General features: G+C 36.0%; 1 protein-coding gene across 1 annotated transcript; it reads left to right on the top strand.

Annotated features, from left to right (window-relative positions):
- The first annotated feature begins 350 nt into the window (after positions 1-350).
- LOC149424533 (protein-glucosylgalactosylhydroxylysine glucosidase-like) lies at positions 351-14,470 on the top strand. The gene is made up of 15 exons (XM_089631402.1): positions 351-703; positions 973-1,189; positions 3,241-3,572; positions 4,095-4,397; positions 4,520-4,620; positions 4,704-4,839; positions 4,930-5,077; positions 9,142-9,289; positions 9,917-10,007; positions 10,139-10,226; positions 10,335-10,529; positions 11,361-11,529; positions 11,843-12,014; positions 13,147-13,287; positions 14,193-14,470. Exons 2-15 carry the CDS (start codon positions 1,005-1,007, stop codon positions 14,312-14,314), a joined length of 2,331 nt encoding a protein of 776 aa, XP_089487528.1. The 5' UTR covers positions 351-703; positions 973-1,004; the 3' UTR covers positions 14,315-14,470.
- The last annotated feature ends 715 nt before the right edge of the window (positions 14,471-15,185 follow it).

The following is a 15,185-nucleotide window of genomic DNA, read 5'->3' as shown; positions in this document are numbered from 1 at the left end:
TGACACTAGAACGATTACGTTATGTACGACTTCTCTCTGGGATCATTACACAGCTTTGTTTGTAACTTACCACAACGAATCTAGGCAAATGTCCATATTATGACGATTATTATATGAATGAGATCTACAATAACATCATCATGACCCATAACGATTGTCCTATTGGGTAATAAGTCCTAAGAGAATCGATAAAGAATTCGGCCTCAGGATGTTATATATACAAATATAAAGTAAACACATAATTTAGGCCAAGTAGCCATAATATTATTATTATTATTATTAGCTCGATAAATGGATGGGTCAGAGGTCATCTGCTCTCTGAGGTCCATATTAAAGTGGTATTAGTCGGAAACGCTCGTGGGCAACGAATGTGGAAGGAGTTGCGCGTGGAATTAAACGAAATAAAAAACTTTTATATAAGTAGTCGTCGATCCTTGAAAATTAATGTAAAACTTTTGCTTGTGTGCTTTTAAATAAGAGGTTTTCTGCATTTGTTAAATTGAAATTATCGTGTTGTTTATTCTTAGTTAACTGTTAACGTGTGTTCAACTATATTTTTTTCAAAGTTGCGTATTATTATCAACTAAAAAGCGGAAACTTAACATATTTGTAATAATAATCGTACAAAACTGTAACATTAATTATGACTGGCAGTGTGATTTCAATTGGGATTCGAAGTTTATGAACACTGTTATTTGAAACGGTAAAAAGTATTTTTTAAAAGACTGAATTGTTTGAATTTAAATAAATCAAATTTAATTTGTAAACTAAAATTGTTGCATTAATGAAACGTTATATTTGTATACCGACGTATTTAAATTAAAAAAAAAAACACAAAATTTTTATCGACTTTTTGAATTGATTACATTAGATTTTTTTAATGTCTCATTCATTTGAAAAAATATTTATTTTATAAATTGAAAAAAAAGCGTTTTTAATTTATTTATTTATTGCAACATGTACTCGACCCAGTGAATTAAGCCAAAAATCCCAAAGGTGTAAAGATGAGTAAGCGCTCGTGCAGTAAGCACGTGTGGAGTGTTGTGAGCGTGCTCGGCGGGCTTGGGCTGGTGGTGTTCGTGTTGCTGGTCGTGCACAGGAATGCAGGGGCGGCACGCGCGCGCAGGGCCGCGCCCATCAACACGGTGGAAGATGACAACCCTTCGCCACACGCTTTTACATCACACAGGTACCTACTTAAAATATAAACAGTAAATTTAAACTTTAAGTAAACTTATGTACAGGGTGCATCCTAGAAACATACTATATTTTAAGGCGAAAAAAAAAATTATTGCTGATAGACAACATTTATTTTTGGATAGTAAAAGAACCACCTTAAAGATGTTTACTTTAAAACTGCATGATTTAAACTGGAAATTATCTTCTTTCATTGTATATTCATCTCGTGTAATATGGCAGACTGGGATTGCACAATCCTCCCAGTTTTGCTGGGAAAAAAATTAAATAAATTATCAAAAAATATTTTTTTTCTTATCAGCAATACCTTTTATTTTGTTTGCCTCAAAAAAATGATGTTTCCAGGTCCCACCCTGTAAGACAAAGCTGATCAGTGAGTCCCTATCCTCGCTATGAAAGATATTTACTTATATGTCAAGTTATCCCTGGTAGGAGCGCTGGCAAGTGATACCATTACAAAAAATATTTATATACGGGGCCATAAGAGACAACCAACTCTGGCTACTAGAAGCTGGAGCAAAGCCCGTTTATACTGATATACGGGGCCATAATAAACAACCCAACTCTGGCCACTAGAAGCTGGAGCAAAGCCCGTGTATACTAATATACGGGCCATAATAAACAACCCAACTCTGGCCACTAGAAGCTGGAGCAAAGCCCGTGTATACTGATATACGGGCCATAATAAACAACCCAACTCTGGCCACTAGAAACTGGAGCAAAGCCCGTGTATACTAATATACGGGCCATAATAAACAACCCAACTCTGGCCACTAGAAGCTGGAGCAAAGCCCGTGTATACTGATATACGGGCCATAATAAACAACCCAACTCTGGCCACTAGAAGCTGGAGCAAAGCCCGTGTATACTAATATACGGGCCATAATAAACAACCCAACTCTGGCCACTAGAAGCTGGAGCAAAGCCCGTGTATACTGATATACGGGCCATAATAAACAACCCAACTCTGGCCATTAGAAGCTGGACCAAAGCCCGTGTGCTCTTTTCAGATCTTCTCCTTAATAATTTTTATTTATTTATTTATTGGTAAAGGTAAGAGAAAAACAGCTTATACATAAAATATAAATATATGCATGTTAAATACAGTCAAGCCAAAAAAGTCTCCTATATTAAAATTGATTGGAGATGGAGTTTTATTGCATAAAAAAAAATATATATATATTTATATATATTAAGTGAGGAGGGGAGGAATAGGAATTTAGGATGAGGATAGGAGATGCTCTGGATACATTCCAAACTATTGTATTAATTTTCGATCGTACGTGTTACTTCTAATCGATATTTGTGAAGTGTATTGCTAAAAATGTCTATGTTTTGAAATTTAGTATTATATTGGGCACATATACCTACGTGGAATTTGTGATTTTTTTCTAAAGTTAGTTCTATATGTAGGTAAATGAAGCAAATGGGATTGCCATGTTGATCTTGTAATAATAATAATGATTATAATTGTATGCTTTATATAAGCGTTGTTTATGTGAAAAATCACCTCAAGGGAGTAAAATAATTTGTTTGGTTAGTTACGATTATACATTGACAAACTGCTATTTTTTCGTTTATAATGTCTTTCGGTTATTAACGCTAAGCTGGTCAAAATTAGAAATAAATATGACGAACCTACAATATTTCCTCGTATTACAAGTGGTTTATTTATGCTCTTATTTACAAACACGGAGGAATGCAGTGGGAGGTGGACAATGATATTGTGCAGTATGAGACATCCTTGAATGAGTGTTTTTCAACGTGACCTAAGAAGTGCTTTTTATATTTTTAATTTTTTTTTAATGATGTTTTAATTAGAAACCCATTGTTGCGATTATTGGATGACTGAAAGACATCAAGGAAATGTATTGTATTAGAGCTATTTTGCACTTAATTTGTATTTAATTAAATAAAAAATCGGTTAAATATGAACTTTTGTTAGAAAATTTCGATAAATCATCAAATATATTGTTCATGTAAGCATGTAGTCATTTTTTTCCTATAATGACGGAATCCCATTTTTAACGCTTTTTTACCCAGATTACCGAACGATGACAAGTTCATGTGCTCCATCGGCAATGGCCACATATCCACCGACATCTTCAGCAACACAGTCTACATGAATGGACTTTACAACGGAGCTAAAGGAGAAAGCCACAGGGCCAGAATCCCCGCTTGGTGCAATCTGAGGCTCAACTCAACTCTTGGGGAGACTGGGGGAAGAGTGGCCTTTACTCTTGACACTAAAGCAGGAGGCTTCCATGTCCATGTGGATAGAGACTGGTCAACTGTGGACCAGAGGATATATGCCCACCGATACTTTACGAGGGCTATTGTTAATCAGATCACAATCACTGCAAAACTTAGAGCAGGTAAATATAATGCAAAGTTTTTTTCCTTGCATGTTGGAAATGATAATCACAACCTTGAAACTAATAGAAGTTGTTTTGATTTTCAATTCCTTTGTGTAGTTGCTTTTTGAATTAGACTCCGTAGATTTTGTGACAGTAAGAAAAGGTAACAAAACTGGGACGGCTCCAGCTGGACACGTGTCAACGATTAATGACCACAAAACCGGCTTCTCTTCTAGGTCTGCAGGGCGAAGGAGTGTTGGAAAAAAAACCTTAGGCGGTAGGATTGTGTAGAGGAGAAAATTGCACTCTTAGGTATAATAAAGTGGAGTAACAGAGACATCGGCAGACTAGCAGAAGTGGAATCATTTTATAGAAGGTGCTACAACTCTCTAATGTTAGACACTCCGATGATCATGAGTGGGCACCTCCTTAAATGGTTGTCTGTGTGTTTATTTATCCTTGTATAAATCCTGTAGGTCCTACAATGAAAGCCCAATCTTTCTAAACCATTTATAACAAATCTTTTATAATTTTTTTGAGATTTATGGAGGGACCATCACACAAGATTCGTCGAGCTGAGTTTCTCCCCGGGGCCCGACAGTGAAGACATTAAATTTGAGGCACCAGTCTTGTCCAAAGTAGAGAACAGGGTATTGTGGTCATCCTGCGGTAAAACTAGAGTTAACGAAGACGACAAGTATCAAGAGGAGCCTTCGAAAGTGTGCGCCTATTGGACACATCCTCCTAGCCACTTGGTAGTACCAAGAAGAGGAAAACTTCTCCATACATTCATTATGACTGTTGATACAAAAAGAGAAGTGGCACTTAAGGAGATGATTGATGGTAAGAATTCAAATACATAATATTTATAAAATGCACATTATAGATTATTATAAATTAGTAAGGAGAGACGTGTTGAAAAATGGGTAAAATTATCGCTGATATTTCGTTATAGATGTGAACAGTTTTACAGGAAAGGGATGATGAACTTTTTTTCAAACACAGAAGAGAGTGGCGAAGATTGAATAGCTTGGGAAATATTGAAATAGGCGGCAACCTTTCATTGGTAAGTTATGAAATTTGACCAAGTTCCAACAAATTCACAATGTTCAGAAATTGTTTGAATTATACTAAAAAGTTTTGTTTCAGGCAAAAACTGTTAATGGAATCTGGTATTATTTGTTGAGCTCCTTGCCATCCTTGCATTCGAATCAACCTCAAGGGTTGTTTTATGGGCTAAGTCCCGGAGGACTTTCGAGGGGTGGACATTTAAAAGACTATGAAGGTATTTACAAATAATTAGACCATATTAGACAAAGCACTTACCTACGATCCTACGATAGATATGATTTTTATAAAAACTGTTACTTTGTAGGTCACAATTTTTGGGACACGGAGCTATGGATGTTTCCTCCCATTCTGCTTCTCCATCCAGACTTTGCCTCTGAACTCCTGCGATACCGAATTGCAATGGCTCCTGCTGCTTCCGATCTAGCGACTGAAACAAATAATAGAGGAATCAGGTATATACTATAATTAGGAACTCCAGAGAAAAATAGTAGGTATGGCTTCAAATATATATATATATTCACAAGGTTCAACAAACCCGGCTTCAGTATTTTTTTTTAATTCTTTCAAATAATTTATAGTATTGGGATTTGTTGATTTCACAATATCGGCGCGTGTGAGAGTATTCTTACTAACCGACAAACCGAGGTACGCATGACAGGCTTAGAATAATTCAAACTTTGAAAATGACATTTATGAAAAATAATAAATTTATAGGTACATATTGGTATGTATTCAAGTTGAAAATGATATTAAGAAATAAAATTACTTGGGTTCCTTTTACAAATTATGACCATTGGCAGTTAACTCTTAGGAGCGTTGGAGCAACGCAATTATAATTTCAGTGAATCTAAAAATAATCATTATCCACCTATAATATTATCACCGAAAATCAAAGCAAATTACAGTAATAAAAGTAATACTATACTGTTAATCTAAGAATACTATAAGAATTAAATTAAATTCAACCTGCTCGAATTTTCGTTCTTTGTATCACGTGTCACAAGTCACGAAGTGCGAGTAATTCCATATCGCTTGTCGAGAAACGTCACCCGGAAACATCAATTATCTATACGCGCAGAGTGTGGATGCTGACCATAGTATTGAAATTTCTCCGAAACATGAACGGCGCTCACCAATGCCTCTTAAACTCTTTGGCAAGATGGCGTCACTTTAGTTTCCAGCTCGCATACCGATCACTACAGCAGTTAGGTATTAGCTTCAAAATGGCAATTTGCTATTGTCCTTCACTGCTGAAGGTTTACCTGGCCTGAGGTAGGGATAAACTGGCAATATTTTTAGAGCACCACCCATTTTTGTGAGTACAAGCTGCCACTGATTATGACTCTTACTAAGGCTAGAAAAGGTATTGAGGGCAACGAGCGGGCTGAAAAACTAGCAAGGAAAGGGGCGAAAGCACCACTTGTACGATTCAGTAGCAGCTTGTCACACAAAATTACATATTGATAGGTGGGTCAAATCCCAGCACCGCAAAGAATGGGATAGAGCACTTGGAATGAGACAATCCAAAGTACTCATAAAAGGACCAGACCCTAGACCTAGACGAACCAAGAAACTACTCGATATGGACAGAAGCTCACTGAGGGAACTGGTAGGACTAATAACGGGACACTGCCATCTCAGGAGACACATGCAGATATTGGGTGTAGAAAACACTAATAGATGCAGGAAATGTGAAGAGGATAAAGAGACTCCAATTCACCTATGGTGCCAATGTCCTGCCCTGGTAGGAACTAGGCTCAGATACCTGGGGAGACATACAGTAGAACCAGAAGACATAGCCACATACCCAATGACAACCCTGGTGAAATTTATTAAAGGGACCGGGTTGCTGTTAAAACCCTTTCAGACCCTGTACTCACTTTTGTGAGGGTAAGTTACTGATTTAATTTCTGACGGTGCAATGCTTCTATGGGTGTGTGAACAGTCTCGATCGTTTGTGAGCATGGCTGGGTACTTGAAAAATATTTTTTAATTGGGTAAAATTTCTATGCGGTGGCAACACCAGGATTCTTTTGTTGCACTTTTATGACCGTTCGATAAAGTCTTGTCGGTCTACCTGTTTTTGCTCATAACTTTGCTTTTATTCAACTTCTTTCAATTGTTATTGAAGTTATCGTTGGTCATGAGTGTAGTAAACAATAGTGTAGCTCTATTACAAGTTAAAAGTGTATTTTGTATTGATTAGATACATTTGAATTTTACAACTCACGTTTGTGAGCTCTGGTTCTCTACCCTGCCAATGTAAGTAATGTATGGGATAAGATATTTGTATTCATTAAATAAAATGCCTTTGTTTTTACTGTAGTTTTATGATTTGTATTCTATTTACAGACCATGGAGAATCTTATAAATGATCCAGATGCCATTACTGACTTGCTTATGAACGGAAATGAATCAGATATTGAGTTATTTAGCAATGATGATAACGAAGATGAATGGACCCCACAAAATAGAAACGTAAGCAGTTCATCTGATTCTGAGCCAGACGAAGAACCGGATAATCAACCACCAGCACAAAGAAACTACCAGTGGAGGAAAAGATCTTTTGTGAGAAAGACAACAACACCAACATTGAAAGTACCATCTCAAGTAATATCACCAGTCGCATTCTTTGAGAGGTATTTTACGCAGGAGCTTTTTGAGCTGGGAGCGAAACACACTGCACAATATTATTTAAATAAAACTGGAAACATACTGAAAACTTCTGCTTCTGAAATAAAAAAAGTTTTTTGGTATAAATGCCCTGATTGGCTGTAGTAAATTTCCGAGGATCAATCTATATTGGCATTCTCGATTTCGATTTGATCCGATTGCATCAGCAATGAGTCGTGACAGATTTTTTATGTTCCGCGTCAATTTACACTTCGTTGACACATTTGCTGAAAATGCAGGCCATGCTAATAATATTTTTTTGGAAAATTGATCCAGTGATAAAAGCAGTGAGAGACAGATGTCTTTCTATTGAGAGAGACTTTGGGTTTTACTCAATTGACGAGCAAATGATACCATTTCTAGGAAGATGTGCCGTTCGCCAATTTGTAAGAAACAAACCTCGTCCAACCGGACTGAAAAATTTCGTAATGACTAGTTCCAATTGAACAGTGTTGGATTTCGAGATATACCAAGGTGCGAATACACCATTACCCGATCGAACATAACTCTGCCAGAAGAAAGCTCTGTCTTCTTCGATCGTTATTTCACAACAATGCCTTTATTTGATAAACTCAAGGAGAAAAAAATTATAGCACAGGCACCATTATGCCTAACAGATTTAAAGGCTTCAAGTTTACCCCAGATAAACAAATGAAGAGAGGGGATTTTGAAGAAATATGCCGATCAGATGATGCTGTTTCTATTGTGAAATGGAAAGACAACAAATCTATTCTAATGGCATCTTCCTTTGTAGGTAGTACGCCCAGTACTCAAGTTGAAAGATGGGATAAAACTGAAAAAAACACATACAAGTTCAGTGCCCAGCTGTTGTAAAACTATACAATGAAAAAATGGGTGGAGTCGATAGTTGTGATCAAAGTCTGGAATGTTACAGGACTTGGGTCAAGACAAAGAAATGGACGTTAAAAGTAATTATTCATATGTTTGACTTAGCTATCGTATATAGCTGGAATGAGTACAGAAGAGTTTGCAACGAAAATAATTACAGAAAAAAGATATACTGGACCTGCTGGATTTTAGGCTGACGATTGGAGAGTATTTGCTTGGAGGACTGCCACCCAAACGAAAATTTGATGCAGATGCTGAAACGAGCACCCAAACAATACAGTCACCTTCAAAAAGATACCAACCAGCTGCAATTCCATTTGAAGACAAGAGGTACGACGGGTATGAGCACTGGCCCATTGTCGAATCTCTCAAAGCTCCAAGGTGTTGCAGGCTGGAGGGATGTTCAAAGCGATCTCGCACCAAATGTATAAAATGTGATGTCTACTTATACCTATCAAAAGATGTCAACTGTTTCTTAAAGTTTCATCGCAAATAATCATTGATTTTTGATAACTTACTTCGAATATTTTGTTAAACCCGTATCTCTTTTTGGAAATTGTTGAGACCCAGTACTCACAATTGTGAGTATGGCTTTTCCAAGAAAAATTGATTAATAAAAAATATAAAAAAATTCTTTTTTTCTTTTTTTGTTACCCATAATCACATTACTACAACGAAAAACTAAAAATTGTTTGTCAACTGGGCTCGGGTCTGAAAGGGTTAAAGGATTGAGGTAAAATGGGAGATAGCACAATGGACCTATGGCCTAAGTGCTCACGGGAACTACATGTAAACCGTCTATCCTTTTTAAAAACAAAAAAAAACGGCTGGAAATAGTGCCAAACGTACGACGTTCGCTTGCGGTAGAATGTAGGTGAATGAATAAAGAGCTATAGTGCCATGCGATTCTCTGGGAGCGTCTGTACGAGGGTGGCACTATTTCCAGCCTTGCCGTATTTGTTATATATGTATATATATATTATTTGGATTTCAGATATCCATGGGAGAGTGCTTTTACAGGACGGGAGGTGACCCAACCATGCTGTCCAGAGGTAGCGGAGTTCGAGCATCACATCACAGGTTGCATAGCTTTTGCAGTCAGGCAGTATATTGCTACAACTGGTGATGAACGGTGGCTTAAGGTAAAATTATCAAATATATTGCTATCTAGCATAATCAAAAGCAATTCTCCTGTTCTTCTTCATAAACCTTCATGGGTTCCGTTTTGAACATAGGCCTGCTAAAATGTCTTTTGTTTGTTCTGAAAAATTCACCGACTACAATTATGTAGGTTCAATGAACTCTGGAACTCAGATTTGCTTTGAAGTTATGTCATTTTCTGAATTGGAACTGATTGTGAGAAGAATTCAGAAAAGTCAAAATATAAAAAAAAATATTTTTACTGTCATTATAAATATTGGAACTTTCTAGCTAGTTTGTACTTACTAAATTATTTCAGTAAAAAACAAACTTCCTAATAATGGCAAATAATTTTCTCTCTTTTCTCTGATACCAGTTTTGTTGACTCTTGGCGATGCCTCTAAAGTCGACATCGGCCCTTCTTCCTTGGAATTGGCATTTCAATATCAGTTAGCCATGCTACTTGTCCCACTTCTGTATTCTAGTACAAATTTCGCCTATGCAAGAGAACATTAGAATTTCTAAAACTATGAAATATGAACCTACCTACCTTTTTCTTACAGAATCCCGTAGATCCATATAACAGTTATTAAGGTCATTAAAAATCTAAAAAAATGTTTTCCTTACAGGATGGTGGTTGTTCTATGATAATGCATATGGCAGAATTCTGGGCTTCTCGAGCCATATACAACGATTCTTCTGGATTTTACGACATACGAAGTGAGTAACAATTATTAATAACATGCAACATGCAATAACATTAGCAACATTATTAATAATTGTTGAGAAAAATTCGTTGAAATACATACCACAATCAAACATTGACTTCATTGTTTTTATTATGGTTTCAGATGTAATGGGCCCTGACGAAGATAACAGCAACGTCACAAACTCTGCTTTCACAAACGTTGTCGCAGGATATGCTTTGTATTTAGGAGAGTGAGTGTTAGTTAGTCTCATATTAACCTTAATTAGTTATAGTTTTTAAATAAATATTGTATTACATTTGTGATGAATTATTGCTTACTTCGTGCATTTTTTTTACAGATACGCGACGTGCTTGTGTAATTTTTCACAGGAAAAGCGAGCCCGATCTTGGTCACGTATAGCAGGGGCATTGGTGCTACCATACGACCAGGATCGCGACTATCACCCCCAGTTCGAGGGGTATATCCGACCCAATAGGATCAAACAAGCTGATACAATTCTTCTTGGGTTTCCGCTTCAGTACTCTATGAACCAGTAAGTCACTAATAATTAACCTTTCATTATATTTTTATATTAACTCCTCGCCGGAGGACCCGAGGTGGCCCTCATGCCCTCTCCCTATGTCAAGTTTCAGAAGCCCTGTAAAAGGTCTGTTTAAGATACTGCAAACTTCCATCTTCAATTAATGTTGATAGAACAAACATGCGCTGTGACTACATGCTGTCTGGACACTAGTGGTACATGGGTAATATGAATCTACATCAAATAGGGGAACCCAAGAAACTTCATTTAATCTATAAATTGAAAAATTCCAACTTCAGACTTGATTCGGTTTAAAATAAAAACCCAAATAAAAGTTATACCACAAAATCGACTCCAAATGTGATGTAGATTCACCAGTTTACTGCTTTGATTAGTATTTAGTATAAATAGGTACTAATGGTGTAGATATTGTCTGAACGTCTTATTTGAACTACCATCAACGAGTACATATCTAATGTGAGATGTAAGTGAGTTAAAAGTGAAATAATTCAAAATTGTACAGCAAGCATAATTTTTATGGGTCTTAACAAAAACACAAACATAGGAAGGTGAAACAGCTGACAAATATATCTAATTAAAAAGAATAGTCATTAGTAAATAGTATTTAATTTTGGATACCAAAAGTAACATTAAATTATTATTATCCTGCTATATTCTTATATATATAAACATTTCTCAACGAATTCATAAACAAAAATAATGATAATAACATGAAATACCCAGCACGGCGAGCAATTATATTTGACATTGAGCTTTGATATGATTAGCTGTATCTGTATATATATTTTTATCTAAGTAATGAATAATTTATTGTATTCGCAGATCGACTAAGGCCAATGACCTGCATTACTACGAGAGAGTGACCCGAGAGAGCGGTCCCGCGATGACCTGGGGCATGCACAGCATCGGTCATCTCAGGATAGGCAACTCCGAGGAGGCTGGGAGGATGTTCACCAAGAGTCATCAGGGATATGTTAGGGAACCCTTTAAGGTGAATACTCTTATTTTAATGCGAATACCGTACTGCTCCCGACTGTATGAAACCAATGAAATTATGGAGTCCTCGTTTGGGGTATTTTGTTTGATCTGATTAATCAGATCTGGTCACCAAATGCGGCTAAAGTAATTTCCGTAGACTGGGGGCATAAGGCCGGTTTAATTATATCTAGTCTTAAGTAAGACGATAAAAGTATTGGTAGAAAAGGCGGTTTTTAAAAATGCCCCAATAAGCGTATGGTTCTGGCTTTCAAATCTCAGCAATAGTCTGAAGAGATGCAACTAATAAATAATATGATTGAATCTAGGTATGGACAGAATACCGTAAGCCTCGCACTGGAGCCGTTAACTTTCTCACTGGGATGGGGGGCTTCCTGCAGGCGGTCATGTTCGGCTATGCCGGTATAAGCATCCACCTGAACAGGCTGGAGATTGTCAAGCCACAGCTGTTACCCCAGTCAAATCGGCTAAAAATAAGCGGTACACATTTTTTTTTAATTTTGCTAGTTGTTTCACGGAATTTGAACAATTCATCAAATTTCAAAGTTAATTTTCAAGGTGTGTAAAGGTTCTGTTCAAGTTCTGTTTTTATATCATTATTGGCAAGTTGTTTCAAATAACTGAAGTAATAACAGAACACAAAAATGAACTTTGAAATTTGATGAATTCTTCAAATTCTGTGAAAGAACTGGTCCTTGAGTATTCTTTTAATTTACTGTAAATAATTACACATTGCACATGATATTATCTCTAATACTATACAGCAGTGGTCTCCAACCTTTTTGTCGCCACGGACCGGTTAAAGTCTGAAAATTTTACCGCGGCCCGCTGAGGGTGGTTAAATTAAATGTTACTATGCTAGAACGTCATCTGTCAGCACGATTAGTGTGGAGATTTTTTACTTCAACGGTATTGTGTCGGCGGTTACTTAGCGTAAAGATGTTTTCAACAGAATAAGTTATTTTCGCGGCCCGGTACCATTTGCTCCACGGACCGGTGCCGGTCCGTGGACCTGGGGTTAGGGACCACGGCTATACAGAAGACCGTTGATTCGAAACCAAGAAGATTTGAAAAAATGAAAAATGGTTCTATTAGGACGGGTTGTTTCGGAGAATTTGAACAATTCATCAAATTTCAACGTTCATTTACGGGTTCTGTGAAAGTCCTATTCAAGTTCTGTTATTATACCATTATAGGCTAGTTGCTTGACAAAACTGAAATAATAACAGAACTTGAAAAAATCTTTCACAGAACTTGAAAAATGACTTTGAAATTTGAAGAATTGTTCAAATTCTCCGAAACAACCCGTCCTTAGTATTATTAATTAGTAATGTCTAAGTATTAACTTAGGTATGAGTTGTAAGTACTTTGAAGAAATATTATGTGTATAATGTGAAATACTTGCGTTTGTCGGCAACAACAGTTAAAAAGCATCTGTTGTGCTCACCTCCGTAGCAACTCCGAGCACCGTAATGGATTTTTATGCCCGCAACTAAAGTCTCTCGTCTGAGAGCGCTCTAAACTAGAGTTACAGAAAAACCCACAAATGAAATTAATATTTTTGAAATGGAGTATAGACACGTATGTAAAAGTGTTTTTTTTTACGTTTCAGGCATCAAGTATCTTGGTACTGTATTCACGCTAGATATTCAACCGAATAACGCTTTCCTGAAGGTAAATTCAGTGGACGAAGAAAGACCCCTTATCCTGAAAATGAAAAAGAATAACATTCCACTGAATCATGGAATATCAGGTAATACAAATATTAAGGACGGGTTGTTTCATAGAATTTGAACAATTCATCAAATTTCAAAGTTGATTTTCAAGTTCTCTGAAGGTTCCATTCAAGTTCTGTTATTATATCATTATTGGTCAGTTGTTTCACAAAACTGAAATGATGAAAGAACTTGTATCTATTCTGTTATTATATCATTTTTGGTCAGTTGTTTCACAAAACTGAAATGATCCAAGAACTTGAATAGAACTTGAAAATCAACTTTGAAATTCGAAGAACTGTTGCATTTCTGTGAATCAACCCGTACTAAGACAATTTGTACACATGCTTTGATTTTTATTTGTGACTGATTTTATTTAAAATACTTAAATAATTTTTTTACAAGCATTAAAATTTGTAATATCTGTCCTTTTGAACAAGAACAGACACTGTATATCTCACTCTAACTCAGGTCCAATAGCGTCACTATCTATCTCATTCTAACACATGGTAAATAAACTTCCTTTTTAATAAAATTCTTTGTGCGTCAAATTATTATTATTTTTTTAAACTAAAACATAGTAAATCTTATACCATTTTAAAAACAGAATAAAATGAGCTATTTTTTTAACATGCCAGGTCAGTGTAGTACATTTTTTCATACAATATGAAGAGTCAAAATTATATGTTTTTTCTTTTAATTTATGACTTTGGTAAAATGATTTTTTTTTCTTCTACTTTATTTTTGGACAATAGCAGTGTAGATTTTCCCTAAATTCTTAAAAGTGCGAATATCTCAAAAACTAACAACTTTTTACTGAGGTCAGATTCAGATATTCTGATTAGTCGTGAGCTGGCATGTTTTATTTTGATACACATTGTAGGTATTCAAAAATATATTTTCCGATAAACTCTTTGATATTTAATAATCTTGTTTATTTCAGTTGTTTTATTTGGAGAAGGACCATTTGTGATAAGACGAAACGCTTCCAACAAGTGCCCAATGCCACTAGATTTAATAGGACAGTTTAACTATAAACTAATTGAGGCTATGCCCTTGAAGTAATTAATATTATTTATTATTGGAAGAACGATAAAAATAAACTGAAATTTAATATAAATACTTATTATACTTTAATGTGATATTCTATGCCTACTGAGAGATGTTATCAAACCATTAACATTGTGTTTTTGGTAGATGGTCGTGATTTATTTGTAAAATAAAAATAACCGAAAGAAAAAAATTTTGAAATTGTAAATTATTTTTTATACCTTAACCCTCTAAGATATAATTCCGCACAAGAGATCCAACTGTCCGGAGCCAGTGGCATCATCCAAGGTTGAACAGATTGGAGAAGGAAAGGGTATGGGGAAGATGGCGGTCGGGAAGTACCTGTCTATTCAGATCTGAGTATCCCTTCTTCGACTAATCATTTCCGCATAGTTATAATAATAATAATAAAAGTGTTTATTCCGGTATGTGGGGAGGTTAGTGCAGTCCCACACATTCCATATAGAGATACAAAAAAATATATAATCAAAAACAAAAAGATAGAACAGAAAAACAAAGAAAAGAAAACAGAATAAATTGATAATAAAATAGAATAAAATGATAAAATAAATAGAATAATAGAAAGTTGAAGCCTTTAGGGAGCCGTGACTATATTAGGCGCTAGTATTTTTCTCCAGTGTGCGTCAATGCTGGAGGATGGAGTGAGGTGGGCTTCCATAGTGAGGATATTTCCAGAGATTCTTATCCTTTCCCTCATTCCTGCCACCCTGGATCTAATAAGGGCTGCATATCCGGGAACTCGCCCCTCCGTGAACATACGGGAAGCGCTGCAGTATCTGGGGAGACAAAACATTGTGCGGAAGGCGTTGTTGTATTGGACCCGTAGTCTTTCTATACTACTCTTTTTGTAGTTTGCCCATAGTTC

The sequence above is a fragment of the Hesperophylax consimilis genome, chromosome 4 (genome assembly GCF_061612785.1).
Source record: "Hesperophylax consimilis isolate HC1 chromosome 4, BYU_Hcon_1.0, whole genome shotgun sequence".
Lineage (NCBI taxonomy): Eukaryota > Metazoa > Arthropoda > Insecta > Trichoptera > Limnephilidae > Hesperophylax > Hesperophylax consimilis.
This window is presented reverse-complemented; position numbering and strand designations above follow the sequence as displayed.